The 21908-nt window shown below is 42.1% G+C and overlaps 2 protein-coding genes across 4 annotated transcripts in view; both read left to right on the top strand.

The window, feature by feature from the left end:
- The window catches only part of LOC127588084 (NEDD4 family-interacting protein 1-like), a 193581-nt gene that overhangs the window by 104202 nt on the left and 67471 nt on the right, over positions 1–21908 (top strand). The gene's annotated exons all lie outside the window — the stretch shown is intronic.
- The window catches only part of LOC127588067 (rho GTPase-activating protein 26-like), a 48135-nt gene that overhangs the window by 11200 nt on the left and 15027 nt on the right, over positions 1–21908 (top strand). The window contains exons 1-16 of one of the 2 annotated variants that reach the window (XM_052046613.1): positions 5012–5296; positions 7905–8000; positions 9865–9926; positions 10046–10117; positions 13770–13871; positions 13965–14075; positions 14185–14289; positions 14831–14960; positions 15234–15334; positions 16723–16817; positions 17047–17125; positions 18333–18369; positions 18627–18692; positions 18850–18924; positions 19195–19279; positions 20331–20389. In XM_052046613.1, the coding sequence (XP_051902573.1) occupies positions 9924–9926; positions 10046–10117; positions 13770–13871; positions 13965–14075; positions 14185–14289; positions 14831–14960; positions 15234–15334; positions 16723–16817; positions 17047–17125; positions 18333–18369; positions 18627–18692; positions 18850–18924; positions 19195–19279; positions 20331–20389 (1120 nt within the window). In that variant the 5' untranslated portion in view covers positions 5012–5296; positions 7905–8000; positions 9865–9923. Of the gene's footprint in view, positions 1–5011; positions 5297–7904; positions 8001–9864; positions 9927–10045; positions 10118–13769; positions 13872–13964; positions 14076–14184; positions 14290–14830; positions 14961–15233; positions 15335–16722; positions 16818–17046; positions 17126–18332; positions 18370–18626; positions 18693–18849; positions 18925–19194; positions 19280–20330; positions 20390–21908 lie in introns of those variants that run through there. The other variant, XM_052046612.1, reaches the window with a different exon arrangement.

Below are 21908 nucleotides of genomic sequence, written 5' to 3'. Positions count from 1 at the left end.
GGAGCATGCAATGTGACATCCCGCTATCTCGTTCAATAATGTGTATTGCCTAACCAAAATCCTGTTTAAATCTCGGTGATTTCAGCAAAATTACAAGACTGTCCATTTGTAGGCCAAATGAGCTCATCACGCATTCCTGTTGTAGATTTTTCCAGAGGCGGCCGGCGGTCCGCGAGGCGATTTCACCCCACAGGCGCTCTTTTTAAAAGAGATGGGGTGTGGGGGGGGGGGTCGTCCCTTGTTGTCTGTGTTGGCTGTGTCAGCAGCAGGCGTGGCAGAAAATTCTAAAATGAGGGCGGGAGACCGAGGTCAAAGGGGGCTACAGAATAAATGAGGGTCGGGAGAGGGGGGGGGAGCGGGGTGGACTGGTGTGTTGATTAGTGCCGGCGAAAAAAAAAGACAAACTGTTCCATGCCAAATCTAAATATCAGTGAAGAGGGAACTTGACAGAAAAGACAAAGCCACAAGGAATACGAGCTACTGTAAGAAAAAAAAAACATGAAACGGAGAAACAGAACTTCCTTCATGTGGTGTCATGGCCTGTTTGTGCCCGTTGCTTGGATACCAAAGTTATTTGGCCTGGAACAAGAGGAGGGAGAATATAAAAACCTCACTGATGTTTACGGTGTTTTTCTTCCTTATGTCAAACTCAATTCAATAGATAATAGTGTTGTCTCAAACTCGGTGAATAAAAAGATTTGCCATTTAGGACTTGTGCCTAATTTAGCATCCATTAACTGGAATGATATTTCACAAATGTTGACACTGTCAAGATGGTACAATTTAAAAACGGATATGTTAAAAAACAGAAATATCTTGAAAGCCTCCAAAATTGATTGATCAAAACTCTAATGAATCATTTTTAATTCATAATCGTGATGCCTGAAACCATGTTTGGTCCCTTCCGTGTCAATGATGGAATAATCAAAAGGATAATCAGTTCTAAAAAAGGTTTCTTCATGACAGCCCTTCTCATGGTATCTGGCAGTTACAAATGTCAAAAACCGTACCGGAGCTCGGTGAAGGAGGAGGTGAAAGAGGAGGTGTCCTTCCATAGTGGCTTAACGCTGCAACTGCACTTAAAATACAAAGCTGCCGCAGAGGGACATCAGAGCCTCAATCAGTACAGGTGGAACTTTATGCTGTGTTGAGCGATATCAATCGGTCTGGCTGGGGGTGGCCCAGCATTAGCCGAAGGCAGCTGCCGCGCAATTTTGAACGCGCGAAAGACTCAGATTGATGCATGCGTGCACCGTACCGATGACGATTTGGGCTTGTAACAAATTCATTCCATTTCCATGACTTCTTGCGCCTTGGACCAGAGTTCGTTCAATCCTTAAGCTTCACTGTAATTCCCAGAAACATCCAATGGCGCTTGACCCACATTTTTACACTGGAGAAACCGTAAAAGCTTTTCAGCGGCAAGAACCATAAATTTGCATGTGACATTTGTGGTGCCTCTCAGGGTTGTTTCTCTGCTCAGCTCCTTGCATCCTTCACTGGCGTCACTCCCTTTCCCTTGTCTCTGCCTCTTTATTATTATTATTTTTTCCAAACAATTGCTGCCCACTATTCACCACCGCATTTCTGCCGGGGGGGACTTTATGGGCGACTATTGTCCCCCCCCCCCCCATCCCGGCATTATATGTTCATTGTTCCGTCAGCGTGTGTTGCACCCCGACCGCCATTCATTCATTCAGTTTGGGGTGAGCAAAAGAAGTGTGGTGAGTGAACCCCCCCCTCCCCCCACCATAAACTCAACAGATTTTCCTTGTATGAGATTAATCTCTGGTGTGTGCGCGCGCTTCGGTTCACACAAAATTGTAGGCGTTTTGTGCGTGTGTTTGTGGATTCTTTCCAAATGGTGGAAGTGCTCAGTAACATGCACAGATTTTGGCTGTCATCTTTAAAATTTGGAAGGCAATCGGCATTGGCATTTGCAAAAATTGCAACGCCAATAAGAGATTAATTTAAAACAATTTTGGAATTGCAGTCGAGCAAAAAAAAATGCTGGGAACTTCCTGCAAACTTTGTTTTTGTTTGAACTTGAAAGTATTGAAATTGTAGAACTTTATTGACCCGAGAAAACTAGCCCACCCTAACAAGTCGGACTCGTCAAGATGTGATCAAAGCCATCTGCCGAGACGGACAAAAGAATCGCTTTCCAGTGTGCGCACGCTAAATTTGCTTTGTCAACCGGCATGCTGTGTCATGCGTTGGTCTCTGTTTGCATTTTAAGTGAATCCAAATGCGGGCTATTTTTGGGCTGCTGCTCTTGGTCCTTTTCTCTTCATCTGTGTGTGAAGAGAGAGTGTGTGTGCGTGTGTGTGTGTGTCTACTGTCAATCCTCCCCTATTTAAGGATCACTTTTCACACAAACGTTTTCACAACATTGTTCTCATAAATATTTTTAAAAATATACATTTTCAGATTAAGATATCCTTTATTTGTCCCGCAATGGGGCGGCCCGGTAGTCCAGTGGTTAGCACGTGGGCTTCACAGTGCAGAGGTACCGGGTTCGATTCCAGCTCCGGCCTCCCTGTGTGGAGTTTGCATGTTCTCCCCGGGCCTGCGTGGGTTTTCTCCGGGTGCTCCGGTTTCCTCCCACATTCCAAAAACATGCGTGGCTGGCAACCGATTCGGGGTGTCCCCCGCCTACTGCCCGAAGACAGCTGGGGTAGGCTCCAGCACCCCCCGCGACCCTAGTGAGGATCAAGCGGCTCGGAAGATGAATGAATGAATGTCCCGCAATGGGGAAATTACAATCAGAATTCAGAAAGGAAAAACACTGGGTAGGGAGAGGGGAAAAAAAAAACCACGCTCGACACTGTTTTAAATTTCCCTTGACAGTCTCTTCAGTCTTTTTTCTTACCGGGTGGACTGTCAAAATAGGGTAAAGTGTCCATCTCTGGAGTCACGTTACGGATAGTATAACCAACCATTAAATGCCCCTGTTAATGGTAACATCCAAGAATAAATAAAACAGTCAGTCTTAATTTAAAGAAACAAGTGTGCGTAAAAATCTGTCTCCTTTAATGACGAACCATTTCCTTTCTTCTCCCTTGCGCTCCCTTATCATAACATACAATCCGATGATGTATAACCCCAATCATTTTAGTCGTCATCTTCGAAAAATGCGTTTGTGATGCATGCTGACGTTCCAGATGTCGCTCGAAAAAACATTAAAGTGGGTGTTTTTTTTGTTGTCGTTGTTTTTTTGGACGGCTCGGCTGACGAATTAGGTCTCAGCTGTTTTATTGCTGTGTGTGAATAAGAGGATACAGTATGTGCGTGTGCATTTGTAGGCCACGGCTTGCCCTGATGACGGTTTTACTGCCCTTGGAAGGTGGAACAAAAAAAAAAGAAGCTACTTTCCACTTTTACTCCTCATTTCTCTTGCTTTCTGCGCTGAAGTGACTTCATGGTGACCCGAGCTTACGAGGTGTTGATAGGCGAGCGGATAAGTTTGCTCTCGGGTCACCGCAATTCATTTAAGTGGACTTTCTTGTTTGGACACACTCTTACATCACGTTGACAAACATGCGTAACACCTGCCTGCCACGCTCTCATACATCACTGAAAAGACGTCATGCTTTCATGAGCTCAGCAGTGCATCTTTAACCTTTAAACATTCACCAACTGAACGCTGTGATGTTATTTAAAAGGAAATCAAGTCAATATTTCCGAGTGATTCTGTTGTTCTCCACAGCTGTGTTTCTGGATCACATGGCAACCAGACGATGCCCCTGAGATATATATATTTTTCCCCCAACGCGATCTACATTGGCGCGACAGAACTGACCCCTAAAGACAGCCGCACACCAATCGCCGAGGCTGAGATAGAAGGAAAACGGACAGTTTGTTGCTTCGGCGAACAATTTTTCAACTTGAATGTTTGTGTAATGGTTCCCATTGAAATATGTGTTCCAGCCTCAGATCAAAGTTGTTAATATGCCCCAGAGTACCTCATATCAAATGTAAGCCCCCCCCCCCCACTAAACGTTATCTTAACTACACAGTCGGTGTCCGATCTCCACTCATATGCTAAATTGCTGATTCATGGTCGCCATTGCATCAGCACAGACTTAAATCGCCTTACTGCAAGCCAACCAAATGAGGACCCCCTGTATCATATTGTTGTGTTTTGTTATTCTATTACTGAGCCACACAATAATACATTTGATTTATTTTCTTAAACGTGTATTGATCCAGGCTACTGAATTTCAAAGCCCTAAAGTTAGCTTAGCGTCGTGTCTTGTAAATACAGTATCCTCTCAGCAATATGTCCGTGTGCATCATAACTCAACATAGGAGAAATCGTTGCTGGTCCACTAATAGGAATGACTCCTAAAACTGCCACTCATAATATTTATTCCCAGAAAGATTTAAAAATAATGGCTGATGCTATCGCAACATAAGTGCTGCCCTGTTGATTTGTGATCGAGTTCAGACACTGAATCTCCAGGTTCCAAGCCGTGATACCACCTAATTGTTATTGAACGCGTAACTCAAAGGTCAAACAGACACACATTGTCGCTTAAAACCTCCAAACAATCACGTCATCCTAGGATGCTTTCCGTCAGTTGTTTCCTGTTTGCCAGCAGATTGTCATGATTCTTGTTGAAAGCTTGGAGGAAGAAGCCATCAAATTATGGATGCGATGGGCATTTTCACTACTTTCACAGGAAATATACAAAGGGTCCATGACGTACATCCGAACTCTTTTAAAGTCAAATGCAAGTCCGGTCACACACACACACACACACTAAGCTCTGATATAAAATTTCAACCGGGTGTTGGAAAAGTCGTTCTAAAGTGTAAATCATTGACTGGTCTGGAGTCTCACGGTCCGATTCAGTTTTATGTGCTTCTTGGCCCTTGTGTGTGTGTGTGTGTGTGTGTGTATGAGTGCGGGTCTGTGCCACTCAATGTCAAAAAGGGTTATCTATTTGTTCGCATTCTCGTGTGACAAAGATGCTCCAGAGTTCCAGCCACGGCTCGACATCCTGTTCATATCACACAGGCCCATTCTTTTGACTTTTTGTGTGTGCGCGATAATACGCATTGTACAGTGTTTCACCACAGTTGTACTTACACAGTTCCTTTTGTTTAGTGTATAGAGCTTTCTCTCTCTTACACGCACTCTCTCGCTCCCTCTGGGCTCATTCCAGCCACTCAAATGACCTTCACATGTCTTTTTTTTTTTGCCATGTGATTTTCTATCCTGTACTACATATGACATGAAAATCCTTTCAAGTAGAACATGATTTCTGTGCAGTGGCGTGCGACTGACAAGGTAAAGTGGTCTGGATGCTGGCGGCTGTATGACTGATTATCAGGTTGGATACTTTGACAGCATTTGTTACTCATGAGTCAGCATGTCAACACGTTGGTGCGATCTCCACCGCATGGATTATGCAGTTATGCTATTTATCCATTTGTCGGCATCAATCAGGACAAAAATGATCTCCTTTCCATTAGCGCTAGCATACCGTATTCCTCTGCTTAACTCATTCAGTACCAGCCAATTCTAGACCAAGTCTGAAAAGACGTTTAAAAACGTCTTTGGGAGTGAATGAGTTAAGTTCTGGATGCTGAACTATTCAATTCCACAGTCTGTTTGTAGCTATACTGGGCCCTTTTCGTGTCGCCATCAACCATGAAATTAGGCGAAATAAAACCCAGGTATCCTGAATCTTTTCTGTTGTTACTTCTTGTGATGTCTCGTTTCGAACGGAATGCGAGCGAGCACCATGTCGGCCCTTATATATAGCACAGCTTTTTTTTTTTTTGCACGCGTGCATTGACAAATGATCTATATTTGCATGTACATGCACCAGTAATTGGTTAAGGACCTCATCATATGACTTGTCAGCTGTCATCTGCAAAAACAACAAGTGAAATCCGTTTTTCCGTCGCCGTTGAGTGATGCAGTCAGACCGCAGAGCACAACAAAGTCATCATTCACAGCTGAGCCTTGAGTGATAACAAATGGAGATGAACTTGCTGATGTTCTGGAATATCGTGTAACCCAACTACACTGTGATTATACACGAATATCATGAGATCCAATACGGGAGCCGTATCAAAATTCCTTCTCCAACAATAATAACGCTCAGTTTTATATGAGATTGGTATTGATTCGATAGTAGCACGAGGACTGCGATGTGCTGTGTGTTTTCCTGCTATATTGATGACCTCGTTTAGGGTCACGAGCTGTTACCGGAGAATGCTTTTTTTTTTTTTTAATGGCTACCTCTCTTTTGGAGCACGAGGACGTGGAGCACGGCTCAAGAAGAAGAAGAAGAAGACGAAAAAAAGAGCACGCTCTGTGCTCTTATGGAGCTGAGTGGAGCTGTCACTGACAGGAAGCAGAAGATGAAGCAGTTTGAGATACCGGCCAAAAATAAGAAAGCCAGCAGTAAGCTGGGGGGAGTGGAGAAAGAAGATGTATTGTGTGTTTAGAAGTGCATTACATCAGTGGAGCCAGATCTGATCCCTAAATGAGGCCACCCAAAAGGGTAAAAAAAAATATATATATATACACACAGTATAAATATATGTATTTTTTACCTGAACTCGTGTATTCAGTTGGATTACAGAACAAAGAAGAAGCTTTCCACTGTACTGTCTGTCTACTTATCTGCGTGGGTCTGCCTTCCTGTCATGTCATTCTCACTCTCCTTTGGGACATTATTGGTTGCAGTTGCTCTCTTTACCCTGTGTTAGCTTGGAATACTGCTACTACTACTACTAATAATAATAAGAAGAATGAATTCCGGCCTTCTACAGGATCTCATTACAATTGTGCTTGTCCACCTCACGTCATGGCCGTATTGAGTGTAGATTGTGCAGTAGGCAGCCATTTGGCACCCGATAGCCGCTGTGAAGGAAAAAAAAAAAGAAAGAAAAGAAACGGTTTTGACAATAACACACAGCTGGTGATAAATTGAGCTTTCCCGAAAGTCAACAGTCATTTTCCATGAATTATTAACAAGTGAGATTTTTGCTGTCGTTTGGTAACTCAACCCCGGTATTGTCAGTTGTGCATCCAACGGGTTGATGAATCGCTCATTAGTAATACTTGGATGGCGTCCACACATTTAGTTGCAAGTAGACTTTGTTATACTGTTTGAGAATGATCTCAAAAGATGGAAAAGGTGGTTAAAAAAATAAAAGAGTGACGCACAATAGCATCCTGGGCTTGCAGGGATTTTATAATTTCTGTTGTTTCCTGTCATGCAGGAAGGTGACCCCGTCCTGACTTTCACGGAGGGGAAGCCACCTTCAAAATCCGTTCGTCTGTGGCGTAGAGCCACTCGAATGGAATTTTTGCACTCGACGTGCCGAGGTTTTAGGAGCTGACGCCCTGACCATAACTGTTACTGATGGATGACTCCCAGAGTGATCTGCCCCTTCGCTTTGACTTTGACTGATGAAGGTTATAAAATATCACCCATGCTTCCCGCTCCGCTTTTATGACAGCCTTTAAACAAAGATCACACGTACCGTGGATATGCTTCTTGTATATAGTTCTTGGCTGCCTCATCTGGAATGATCAATGAAATATGACTTGTTTTTAACGTTTGTTTTTACCCGTTGTTAGCGAGAAACTAGATCTATTTCACTTTGCGGAGGCGGGAAGCATGGGCCAATAGGGAAGCCATTTAATTTTCCATCCGTAGCGCTTGTCCACATTATCACATGTATGTTTTTGGAATGTCGACAGAAACCGGAGTCTCTAGAGAAAACGCTGGTGACACATGTGGAAATATACAGTATATGTTGGCTATTAAGAAACATAAGACCCCGTTTACGCCGCTCCTTAAAGCACTCGCCGCTGCTCGATAAAAATCGGATCCATCGCTAACTCCCTCTTGTCTCACCGTTCTCTGTCCTGTCAGGTTTGTCCACGGCCAAGAGGAAATTCGCCGACTCGCTCAACGACTTTAAATTCCAGTGCATCGGGGACGCCGAGACGGATGATGAGATATGCATAGGTGAGCTCGCTGATGTGAAATCCAACGTTGCACGGGTGCATCACAATAAAGTAGAGCATCGTGGAGAACTTCACTGATTTCAATCGGCGCCGGATTAGGATTGCGTCACTTGGTTATTGTGTAATTGGGCTTCGAAAGAGTGTCATTGTGCACTGTGTGGTCAGTCCATGTGGAGCCTGTTGGTCATGTGACTTACAGCAGATGTATCATCAGTGCTTGTACTAGAGCCTCTTGTTCACCACAAGTGTCATTATCTACTGTACAAGTGAAAGATGTTCACTTCGGTGGTCGCTTTGGCTCATATTATACCATAAAATTAATGTATACAGCACGCAAACACAGTCAACGTGCACGTTATGTGGTTCTCTCTGACAAAACGCACGAAGCATCCGGAGAAACATGCTGAGTCGGACCCAACCCTGACATGAAAGTCACGGCTATTGTTTTGTATTGAGAATTGCATCATTATTCATTCCATTAACTCACCAAGGTCCCTTTTGGTGTCTTCGGAAACTTGTAAGTAACAGTCACCACACCCCGTGTGTGTGTGTGTGTGTGTGTGTGTGTGTGTGTGTGTGTGTGCATGCGCGCACAATCCACCCACTGCTGACCATCTCCAGCTATCTTGCTTGAACAGCTTTGCAGGACTGCACTTTTTTGTTTTTTAGAATATTATCACACATACAGTGAATTTAAAAAAAAACACCACCCCTGTTCCAATGTGACTGTTAAATGACGAGAACAAACAAGAACACCCTCCCTACTGTGAAGCATGATGGTGGCAGCGTTTAAGATTTGTGGCTATGTAGGGAATTTTGACCAATCCAAGTCCTCTGAGAGAAAGCAAAATCAATTCAGGAAAAGCCTACTAGAACAGCTAAGACTGCGCTGACTCTCATTTAACGTGAGTTTGAATGCGACAGGTTAATCCTAAACACAGTCACATAACTGGTTACGAGAGGGTGTGCTCACTTGTGCAACGAAATGATCCCAGTCAGAATCAGAACCATCTTGATTGGCCAAGTATCTAGAACACATGAGGAATTTGTCTCCGGTAGTACAGGCTGCACGAGTATTGCAATAACAAGCAACTGCGATAAACGACGACATGACATCCAAGTATCGAAAGCCGTGCGACAATGTGCAGAATATCGAGCAGAGATCAAGTGATCAGAGGCTCAATCCAATTCTATGACCGTCGTGCAGATCATCATCGTTGTATCTTTTTTAATTTTTTTTTTAAGTGACCGGTAGCAGTAATTGTAGTGCAATTATACAGAAAATCCTTGAGCTCGCTTTTTGTTCTCGTTTGTTTGTACAGGGGTGTGTAGACTTTTTATATCCACCATATATGGTTGCCCTTGAATTTCATGTTATCGTAACTTAAAGTGAGAGAAGCGATTTCAATTTCCACAAACTGTTCTATACTCTAATACAATTTCAGCTTCATTTCACTTAAACGATGGCCTACTTGGCAAACAAATGGAAATGAAAGAGGTTCTTCCAAGTTTCAAACCCACATCAAGAACCCATTGAAAAAAAAAACGGCACTTCCAACCAAGTCCATCTCATCGTTTCCCACTGTTGACTTTGTGATTGATTGATTGAGTGACTAAGACGAGCAGAACTCGAAAACAGCTTTATTTAAGGTCGCTTTCATTTTAATGCATTCCAAAGTTCTGATACTCTGCGCTTGGATGGAACTTAAAAGACAAACGTGGTCACAAAACTGTTGCGTTTCTCTGCTGCCTCGCGGCTTTTAATGGAGTCTGTTCAAGATCCAAAGGGGAAAAAAAATGGAACACCTTCATCCCCCGCTACCTCCTGCATGTTCTCTAATTTTTTTCACAATTGTCCTCCCCAGCCAAGTCTCTTCAGGAATTTGCAGCTGTTCTCCAAAACCTGGAGGATGAGAGGACACGGATGGTAAGTTGGTTGCCGTACACTTCATCAGTAACGTTTTGTCTATAACATCATGTTTGGAAAAAGATAGATGTGTCGTCATAATTCGCTTTTTTTTTCCCCCTCAATGTGTGTGTCCTCAGATTGAAAACGCCAATGATGTGCTCATTATGCCTCTGGAGCGGTTCAGGAAAGAGCAGATCAGCGCAGCTAAGGTAAGCCGGTGAGGCCTTTGTCACCACAAACTTGCACTGCACAGCACATACTAATCTATACCGTACATCAGCATCCATCACGTTCTTCCGCTAATCAATAAAGAACCTTTTAGCATCATTAAAGAACCAGCCTCACATCCGCTTTGCCGGTTATGTAAGAGTGGCAGTAGCTCATTCTTGGAGGCTTAGGGATTGCTTACAAAAGGTGTTTGGTGTCAGGCCAGTTCACGTGTACACACGCAAAATGTGGGAGGGGGTGCAACCTTTCTCATGAAGAGTAAATGCGATGGAAGTCATCGTCGACGACAACATGATGCTTTCAGAGTTGCAGGGAAACGATGAGATGGACTTGGTTGGAAGTGCCAAATCCACTCGAAACAAAGTTTTAACTCTACTTCTTTTTATAAATAGAATTAAAAAAAATAATAATTCAAGTGAACACTTTCATTTACAAATCCAATCATTTTTTTCAGTATGATCAAACCATTTTAATGAAACGTTTTATTTTAAAATGGAGACATTTAGGATAAATTACAAAATTGGGTAATATTGTTACTAACAACCTTCAACATGTGTACATGATGTAATTGAATGTATTAATTTACAACACAAATTATTGTTTTTAAATAATTTACTAAATCTTATGTTTATCAACTTTAAAAAATGTAGAAAAAAGAGCCATGCCATCAAATTTGTTCAATTTCTAAATTGATACAAAATATAATGCATTTATTGCATTTATTTCCAATTTCAACCTATGCATTTTTAAAAAGAAGAAAAAAAGTACTTATAATTAAATCTACATTTCAAGAAATATTTTTCTTGTTAAATACCAAAGGAATAATGTAAATGTAAAATTTGAAGCACAATTTCGAACTAGTATCCGCATCACTCAGCACGACTCTTTCAGCCTGCAGGCATCCATATGCAAACAAGCCAGGCGTTTTATCCTCCAGCTGTACAAGCGTTCCTTTATTACCTCTCCTAAATTACATGTAACTATGTATACAACATTCCTAGTTTTTATCACGCTTGTAACTGAAATTTAGAACACAAATAAGCTGCGCATCTCCTTTCGCCGAGCCCATGGTGTCATTCAAAGCATCACAACATGACCTTCTTTTCAGCTTAAATAACGCTGACATAATAACCCATATTAATCCCATGAATAGGGAGTGGCGTGTTTGTGCTTTTTTTTAGATGTTAGGGGTGAGGGGGCTGCCTCGTGGCATCTTGTCACAGCGAAAATACATCTCTGTGTCCCCCTTTACAAGCATTTAACGTGAGCTATGCTGACCATTAGCTGCTCGTTCGTCACTCCTGCAGAAACATTCACGTACCTTGACTTTACGACTTTAATTCTTTGCGTTCCATGACCAAATGGCAATGTCATTAATCCATTGCAACAAAAAAAACTAAACTAAAAACCAAACAACACATTTTTAAAATAAGACAACATCGCTACAGTATTCTACTTCATAAAACATACTGTGATAACAAGTCAACAGAAGGTTTGTGCATTCTGATTTCTTGCTTAAATCCTCGTTGACATGACTTGATGATTGTACCTTGGCCACCAGGGGGAAGCATAATACCGACATTCGTAATAAATGAAGACATGGTAAAATGCATAACATCAGTTGGTTTTTACAGAGGATAAAGAATATATGCCGTGGCACGTTGTCTGTCTACATCTGCTGCTGTACTGATGGTGTTCAATTATCTGTTACTTAAGGGGTTATAACTACCGCGACATTGATGCTGGTTTCGCTTTGCATTGTGTGTTAGCATTAAGACAGCAGACTTTACAAATCGCGTGGTTTGATGACAGACAAAAGGTCATACTCTTCTGTACGCACTCAGTTGTATGTTCATTAGCCATGATGTTGTGACCCAGAAAGGTCACCCTAGGGGTTCATCAACTATGGCTGAAGACATCTCCCCCTTTGGCAGCAGGTCATGGCTTGATTGCAACATGGTGGGCAGATTAAGGAGTGATCGCACGTAATCTGGGTGGTGAGGACATGGTGAGCACTAATCCCAGTTTAGCCTTGAAAGAAGTGACATTTTAGCCCGGCACACGCCTTCTCACCTTGCCTTTTGGTCTCGCCCACTTTGGCAAAACTTCAGCGGGAAGCACATCAGTTGATGTACTTGAAACAGGCGGGGCTGTTTTGTCATACGGTATTTAGAGCATGATTCTGGTCAAGGTTATTTTATGATGGATTGCACGCATGGCAAATCTCCAAGCGGTCCACCGTTGAGATTTATATCTACTGGTGTTGTAGATGTGATGAAAAGTTCAGTGCTGTTCAACATTCATGTTTTTCACACCCGCCCTTGATTTTGTGGATTTGATCGGATTTCAGGAAGTGGCAATCTGGGAAAATACTGCTCTCTGCTGGCTGGTTTAGGAAGTACTATTATTTTTTTTCGTTTCGTTTTTATTTTTATTTATTTTGGGGTTTTTTTAACCCAGTGATTTATGGCAGTGGTTCTCGTACATTTTACACGAACTATCACCACAAAAAGTCGTGACCTTTCAAGAATAACTGTACTGATCAACATTAACATACAGTATATTAGTAGGTTCAGGTATTCATGTAAAAAAAATAAAACAGGTTTTACAAGGAAAAATAATAATTTAATTGTATTGCACGCCACTGTAACTTTCATTATGTTCAGGATGAACATTAATGCGGCTTTTCCATATAGGTAAAATAAAATCAGCACTTTGAGAATCATTGATAAATTGTGTTTTGGTTTTTTTCGTTGCTCTTTTTAGTCTGATCTTCTTTAAGTGATTACTGCACTACCATAGTGAGAAAGAGTCCTTTTAGTTGGTCTCTGATGCGTCACCCAGCTGTTGACTAATCCTCTTTTCTTGGACACTTGTTAAATCTGGTCGGGGGGGGGGGGGGCGTGAACAAGGAATCATTTTATTGCTTGTACTTGTGCATTCTCATCTTTTGGAATTTACAAGAAGTCAGAAAAGATTTTTTTGCTAAAGACTTGGCCTTCAGAAAGAGCACGGAGGTACTGTGGTTACAGCCTGCGCCTCACAGTTGAGGAATCGTCAGTTAGAATCCGCATTCCAAAAACTTATACGTTAGGTTTATTGAAGACTTTAAATATAGCCAAGTGTGGACGTGGATGTGAATGGTAGTTTCACTGCTAGCCGAAAGTCAGCACAGATTTGCCCAAAGCTCCCGTGACTTTGGACTGGGTCAGCGTGACAGCAAACGGATGGACGGTTCTCTTTCGAGTAGAAATATCGAAATGCTTAACAGACAACAGCACATGCACGGCATGTTTCGTGTTCGGTTCAGTTTCTCCGTCTGTGCTTTATTATCCGTGTGTCACTCGATGACAGATAGCTTCATGAAACAGCCTATTATTTAACAGACAGCTGCACTTCCCCTGAGGAGCACAACTCGAGTAAATCACATCACACTCGTTCCAAATTCACATTCGGCGTTTATTCTGCAGCGCAAAAACACTTGTCCGCTCTATCTACCTGGCTACCACATTAGCCTGAACATCCATACTTAAAAAAAAAAAAATTAAAGATTCAGCAGGCTGATTTAGATGTCTACTTCATTTGTCCATCATCACCTGCCCATGTGCGTTTTATTAATTTCTTTCTTCAAAGGAAGCCAAGAAAAAGTACGACAAAGAGACAGAGAAGTATTGTGCAGTACTAGAGAAGCATTTGAGTCTTTCGGCAAAGAAGAAAGAATCACATCTGCATGAGGTAAAAGTTTGTTTTATTTTTTTTTTCTCCATATCATCATACGTCTCATAACGTAACGTGTGCCATCTGTCCTTTTGGTCTCGTTCTCTGCAGGCGGACAACCAGGTAGATCACGTGCGGCAGCATTTCTATGAGGTTTCTTTGGAGTATGTCTTCAAAGTGCAAGAGGTCCAAGAGAGGAAGATGTTTGACTTTGTGGAGCCCGTAAGATTACGTTTGGAATTTTTTTTTTCATGGCCACGTTGAATCCCGTCGTCGCAGGACATTTCATTAGGTACACTGGATCATGCGTTAAACGCGTTTGCTCCCTCAGCTGTTGGCTTTCCTCCAAGGCCTCTTCACCTACTACCACCACGGCTACGAGCTGGCAAAGGACTTCAACCACTTCAAGACGGACCTTACAATCAGCATACAAAATGTAAGGTCACCTGTGCTTGTTTTTCCTGGATTACCTTTTTAATATTTCTTTGCCTTGATCGAAAGTAGAATTGGAAGTGAAAGAATGTTTCCCCCATTACTCCCCAACTTTTCGACTGCTTTTCCTCCTTACAATACAATACAATACAATACAATACAATACAATACAATACAATACAATACAATACAATACATGCTGATTTCCTCCTTGCTTAATTTTTTTTCATGTGCCATCTATGATGTATTTGAGAGATTTTTTTTACTGCTCTTTTTTCCATTTTTTCCTTTTGACCATTATTTTCCGTTTTTCCCCATTTCCCCTTTATTTTTAAAGTTTTTCTTTTTTCGTCTTTTCCATCTTTTCCGTTTTGCATCTGTGACCCTGTTTTTCTTGACCTTGACCTTTCACGATTTGATATTTTTCGGTGGAAAAAGACTCTCTGAAGTGAAGCACCGCGCCAGCAGCAGTGACTTGAATCCTGTGCTTCAAGTGCTCATAGTCGATCTCACTTTTTTTTTTCTTTTTCTTTTTGTGCCCACAGACGCGGAATCGTTTCGAGAGCACGAGGTCCGAGGTGGAGAGTCTGATGAGAAAGATGAAGGAGAATCCACATGAGCACAAGAGCATCAGCCAGCACACGATGGAGGGATACCTTTATGTGCAGGAGAAGCGTATGTACTAACACACAACACAGAAACACACTCGCTTGATTCCTGCAGACTAGGCCAATTTTTTGAGGCATAACAGCAGCACTTATCACAACTAGTCATCATAGGATCACGTTGAACTCAAGCGTAATGCCCATACACTGTATACATATTTACCTACCGGAGTAGCGCAAACCCAGAAATGATACAAAGAAGCAAACAAGCAAAATACACTGGGTTTTTCTTTCCACACAGTCAGTATTATATCTCTCTATATTTTTTTTACCCTTTTCTCAGGCTCTTTTGTGTCTACCTGGGTGAAGTACTACTGCACGTACCACAGGGAGCCAAAGCGGGTCACCATGGTCCTGTTTGACCCGAAATCAGGCGGCAAAATTGTGAGTGGCGCTTAATCATTTCTGCATTTTGCTCCATCGTCACGGCACAGTACCACCGCAGCAATGTCAAGTTCTGACTCATCCAGTGTCATGTTTGGGTAGCGCACAGTCACACCTGTTGAGACCCATGTAACAAATGAAACAAACACACACAAAAAAGTGCTATCTTCACATAACCACAGAAATACTGTAAGTGCGTAAGCAGCTTGACTCTCAACGGTGGTGTTCGCCCACGCACCAGATGAGCCCCAGCTGATACAAGTTCAGGCCCGATCTCCGGGGAAACGGCTATCGCTAGTCGTTTTGTGCAAGCGGCGGAGAAAACGTAAAGCGTAGCCTGTTTAAGCCGACAGTTGTGTAAAGGGCCCGGAAAAGTCTTCCCATATATAATTGTCTGATGTCAGACTTTATTTTATTGATTTATTTTTTTGGGCTTCAAAGCATTCAATGTTGATTCAATTCAATGTTTAAAAAAAGTATTTATTAATTGAAAGTATTGACTCAAACATTAACATTACGTCTGTTTTTTTTTTAAATTTATGTTCGCACATTAATTTATCAAAGATAAAAGAAAGACAGTAAAAAAAAAATGGTCCAACTCATGCAATGTTGTACATGTCATTGGTTTATTTATATTGAATTAAAATAGCACACTTCCATTATTTCAATGCCGGCTCGAAATAGAGCAAAGGTGAGGGAAAATATGTTCCATCATCTGCTATCTGACATGTGAAAACCATAACACATAACACAGGAAACACAAAGGGGTCAGGGAATTTCCACACGCGGACACGCCCTCCACGCATGTGGATGATAAAAACACATTGTCCCCTTTGTAGCGTTGGGTAATGTTCCCATTCATGTTCGATTTTGGAGCGAGGTTAAATTTAGATTGATGTGTATAAATTATACCCCGCTGAAAGTGTGCGTGTGTGTGTGTGTGTGTGGGGGTGGGGGGGGATCAGACTGTGGAGGTTTGGAAGGCATTGGTTCTAAATGTAGTCTTTTGAAATATAAGACTCAATTGTATATTTGTCTTGGGCAGATTTGGGATCTCAAGCAGGGTGCACAAATACAATTATTCTTTTCAATGTTTTTTATTTTATTTAATTTTTTTTTTTTACAGTTTTTAACATCTTAATCTGTTTTTTTTTAAATGTGAAAGACCGGGACTGATTTAACTTATCCAATTTTAACGTATCCAACTTAATCATTTGGGGGAGGCAACATCACCGTTAACTCACCTTTTACTTTCATATCATCTTTATTTAAACAATCTTTTTGTAGGTTTTATGCAGCATACAAAACATTCAGCAATACAACATTTGAACAAAGCAAACGTATTTTCCTGAAAACAGCACTTTTTTTGTGTGTATTGTGGCTGACAGGGTGATGAGGAGAGCTTCATCCTCAAGTCCTGCACCAGGAGGAAAACAGACTCGATTGAAAAAAGATTTTGCTTTGACGTGGAGGCCGTGGACAGGTGAGATTTCAAGACCTCAAATTTCCTCTTGACAAGCCCAGTTGCAGTGAACGTACTGTACACAAGGGGGAGCCACTACTCTAATTTTTGACATGCCAAAGGAGTTTGTACACTGGCATGGTTGTGTAGAGCCCTGAAATTTACAAGGTAATTTCAATCTGTAATTATTTATGGTATATTAACTTTATTTGGATGAGTCAAATGTTTTTTTTCTGTTCTTTGTGTTCAGACCGGGAATGATTACAATGCAGGCTCTGTCAGAGGAAGACCGCCGGTTGTGGATGGAGGCCATGGATGGGAGAGAGCCAGTATGTTGTCACGGTTACCATTAGGCACTGTTACACCACGACAACACGAAGCGGTACTGAAGGTTCAGGACAGAATGCAGACAAAACTCCCTGGTGGCCGGAAAGGGAGATCATTTACTCCACTGCAGATGGGGCCGGGGGCACAATCTATGGAATTGGAATAATACCAAGCAAACGTTGCCGGTATATTATCATACTGTATGTGAAACTGAAGCTTAAAAATTAAAGAGCACAAATACAGAACATAAACCTGGATTCATGCAACATGTTGAGTGATCCACGTGGAAGTTATTTCATCGTTTCGGACCAGGCAGGAGTCGTGCGGGAGACTGTTTAAAGATTTAGAAGGAGGCTAGAATTGGTGTTACTCTCTGTGCTCCCTCTTATGTGTTCCAGTTAAGAGGAAAGCAGCAGTGTTTTGAGGCAACAGAGGCCTTTGTTATCAAGTTTTCACACTGCTCCTGACTGTTTCATGCCTCAGTCGGTGCTACCGTTTTGGTTGGGCAACACAAATAGACTGATTTTGTGGAGAAAAAAAATGAGATGGTTACCCATATTGCCTTTTTTTTTCCTCCCTGATGAAAATTGAAGGCGTACTCTTTAGCTACGGTATGACTACTTCTGCAGTTTAATGCCACGCTTTTAAGGTGTGGATGCAGGAACTTGAGCTTTCCGTTTCCACGGCAACTGAAATCAAGAAGCCCGCTAGCTAGAAACGTGACATTTATTTATTGGTCCATTAGTTGCATTTGTGCAGTACAATTCAAAGAGGCAGGAAAAAAACAAAAAACAAAAACAAATGGACTGCACTGGTACATCCTGGATCCAATAGACCACAGGTGTCAAAGTCGAGGCCCGGGGGCTAGATCTGCCCCGCCACATCATTGTATGTGGCCCAGGAAAGCAAATCAAGGATGTCAAGTTCCATGACGCTTGCTAAAGTCTGAACCAAAATGTCAATTTGTCATATGTAGTCCATAATTAATGTAAACAGTGTTGAAACAAGCCATCATTCTTGACTTCGGATTTTAAAACTAGTTATCTATCAACTTGTTGTGCACTGCGTATGTAAGATGCGGAGACGCTGTAACATGTTTATGGTTTCACAAAATTCACCGTAACTACAATGTGCCCCTTGACAAAAATGAGTTTGACACCCCTGCTTAAATCGACCACCTATTGATTTGAATCTATGTTCTATTCTTAGGTGTACAATCTCAACAAGGATAACCAGACGGAAGGCAGTAAGTTGTAACTTTTCTTCAGGACATCATATTAAGTACAGATTGATCTTATTTAGTTTCTTTTTCGTGTATAGTCGAATTACTTTGAAAGATCAATTTGCTCGCGTGGCTAAATGTAACCAACAAATGCAGCTTGTGTGCATAATAGATTGCCGGTGCACTATTCAATTAGGCTGTGTAATTGGTATTGTATTTTATTGATTGTTTTTCACTAACTCTGTTCTGTCTCCCTCCCTTCCTCCCTCCCTCTTTCTCAGTGGCCCAGCTTGATGTGACTGGTTTCAACGTGATGAAAAAATTTATTTACGCTGTGGAGACTCGAGGTAGAGTCCACTTACCTGCCCCAAACAACTTGTTTTATCTATTGTGTAAACTTGCGATACAATAATTCGGCTGCAAGCTAGGTTCATGCTTTTGCACGAGTGAAGTGATGTCGGGCGGATGAAAAGCCTCAGAGATATTTTTTGGATATCTTTTCAGGTATTGACGAGCAAGGTTTGTACAGAATCGTCGGCGTCAGCTCTCGAGTGCAGAAGCTATTGAGCCTCGCCATGGGTGAGTGCAAAAATACACAGTAAAAGCATTCATGTTCACACACATTTTTACCCCCGTCTTTGTGGGGACCTCCACCCTTTTTACCAACAACAAAACACATCAATTCACACAGCTCAATACTGAAAAAGTTTCTATCGCAGTCTGTCTGTTGTAACAATAATCAAGGACTCACATCAGGCTCCTTTCAAATGACAACACAAAACCCAACAATCATCGTCTGCATTTCCTTCGATTTCGTAACGTCGCCGTCAACATTTTTTGTCCCCTCAGATCCAAAGACATGCGCTGATGTGGAGCTGGAAAACCCAGAGTGGGAAATTAAGACGATCACGAGTGCGATCAAGCACTATCTCAGGTATGTTTAAAAGAAAGGGGAAAATAAAAGCTTGCATAAGTGTTCAACCAACAACAACAACAAAAAATCATCTTCAATGTTTCTCTTTTTTTCTACTCCACAGTGCTATGATTGTGTTGAGTATGTAAAAAATGGAGGTTGTTATTATTATTTTTTTTGTTGTAATACTAAATACTATAAATGCTTCATTAAGACTTTCTCTTGCTCTTAAGTAAATACAACACAATACAGTAAGCCTTTATCAAGGGAAATTCTAGTTTATTCATTCATTCATTCATTCATCTTCCGAGCCGCTTGATCCTCACTAGGGTCGCGGGGGGTGCTGGAGCCTATCCCAGCTGTCTTCGGGCAGTAGGCGGGGGACACCCTGAATCGGTTGCCAGCCAATCGCAGGGCACACAGAAACGAACAACCATTCGCACTCACACTCACACCTAGGGACAATTTAGAGTGTTCAATCAGCCTGCCACGCATGTTTTTGGAATGTGGGAGGAAACCGGAGTACCCGGAGAAAACCCGCGCAGGCCCGGGGAGAACATGCAAACTCCACACAGGGAGTTCCGGAGCTGGAATGGAACCCGGTACCTCTGCACTGTGAAGCCAACGTGCTAACCACTGGACTACCGGGCCGCCCTAATTCTAGTTTAATGGAAGCAAAATAAAGGGGAGGAGCCCCCCAAAAAAGAGCAATTCATATATTTACAACATCAGGCGATAAGACTGAAAGATTGACTGGACTATCCGCTACATGGATCAACATTACTAAACTATTCCCGGTACAGTATACATTCAACAATGAAGTCCCCACTGTGCATGAATAAATCATCTACACGGGTGTGTACAAGCTTTTTGACAAGCAGTGTTTGTCCGTAACTTCCTGTGTCAAGGTATGGCCTGGTTGAAGTGGGATGAAAAGATGACGCGTTCATCTACTGTAACTGAATGGAGACACTGTGCACACGCTAATATACAAAGTACATCTGTTGCACATATTTGATAACCTTCCATTGGTCAGTGCTTTGCTTTTTCAATGTAGTTTTTTTTCTTTTAGGGTTCTGCCTGCACCTCTCATGACATATCAGTATCAGAGGAGTTTCATCAAAGCTGCCAGTGAGTATTCTTCCTTCCTCGCCGGGCACCTTACCTGACACTCGAATGTCACTCTGTGAAGTTCTATCTCTCGTGGCACATCCTGAACGATAAAGGGAGATTAAAATTCTCATGGGTACTTGAAACTGGGAACAAAAAGCTTCAATTTTACATTTATATTTGGTGTTAAAATGAAGCCAGTCTTCCACATCCAACCAAGTTGTCCATTTTTGAGAATAAATAAGATCAAGGAACTGAAATAAGAGATTAAGTGCAGGAAACTTGGTTGTGGTTGAGATTTAAAAAAAAATATCCTTTGCTATGAAAGAAACGTAATTTATGATGGCAATAATAAATGATCAAATGAGGCTGCATGGTGGAGCATACTTGGATAACGCAGTCAAGAAAATTGAGGCATACATGATACACAATACAATTTTTTTTTTTTTTTAACGTGTCGAGGAGAATGTTAAAGGTATGTATGCTCGAGCTCTTGACATGAACTCGCCGGCTAATTTATTGTGCCACCCACTGAGCTTTGGCGGGCGCCCGCCGTGCAGCCACGGAGGGGTATTCCGTACTTCAACTTCCGAAATTGCCGTGACTCACGTTTTTCATTGATGCGGATTCTCTCTACGATTTCACTTCATTCTTCGAAACACGCCATGTTTGAACATAACTTTTCTTTTGATGAGAAAAGTTGCATTGCATATCAAGGCTTCATCTCCTTTTTTGTTTTGGGTTTCAAAAAGCTCTGGTTTATGCGAGTATAGAGTCGTCCGCACTACTTTCCAGAATCTGTCACTCGCCCGTGTTCCCCGTTTGTGTGCGGTGAAGCCTCTCCAAAACGAAGCTATCACACAAAGGAAGTCCAGGAAATGACAGAGTGTCTGGCTAGGCCACCAGGAAAGGGCCTAGCGGCAAGAAAAATGAGAGAAAAGGCATTCGTAGTGAATTGAAGCCAGCCGTCTTACATTTAGGATTTTCTAACAATTATAAAAAAAAAATGAACATGTAGCAGTTTTTAAATACAGAGTTCAGGTTCCTCTCTCACCATTCAAGGCATCTGGTTTCGTTTATGCGTCTGCCTTAATTTGCATGACTGTGTGAATTCATAAGTGCAGATTTGTGGCGTTTATGGCACCGTTTTCAGGCCAAGCGGGGGTTTTTTTTTTCCTTTCTTAACAACGCAGGCGAGTTCCAAGGTGATTTAAGGACAGCGTCCCGACGTGAACTCTCTGCCACGCTCCTTCTCTGTTTGGTTGCACTTACTCCCGCCCAGCCCCCAGGCCCCCATCTGGCTTTTCACTCCTAATCTGGCATCTGCTAGGCTCAGTCTGTCTGTAAATGCAGAAGCATCGGCACAGCACAGTGGGATAGCGTCGTGGACACCTTACAGAAGTGCATCATACAAAAACATTGCGACACATTTTTAGGCATCTTTTAGCGGTTACCAGAGCGGTAGTAGTTCATCTGTGAGGACTTTAGAACTGGAAAGTGTCAAGTACTGCTGCGGTTAGCTCGTTGTTGAAGAGATCAC

Source organism: Hippocampus zosterae, chromosome 16 (genome assembly GCF_025434085.1).
Source record: "Hippocampus zosterae strain Florida chromosome 16, ASM2543408v3, whole genome shotgun sequence".
NCBI classification, from domain to species: domain Eukaryota; kingdom Metazoa; phylum Chordata; class Actinopteri; order Syngnathiformes; family Syngnathidae; genus Hippocampus; species Hippocampus zosterae.
Note: the sequence above shows the minus strand (reverse complement) of the source record. Positions and strands in the feature narration are given on the sequence as shown.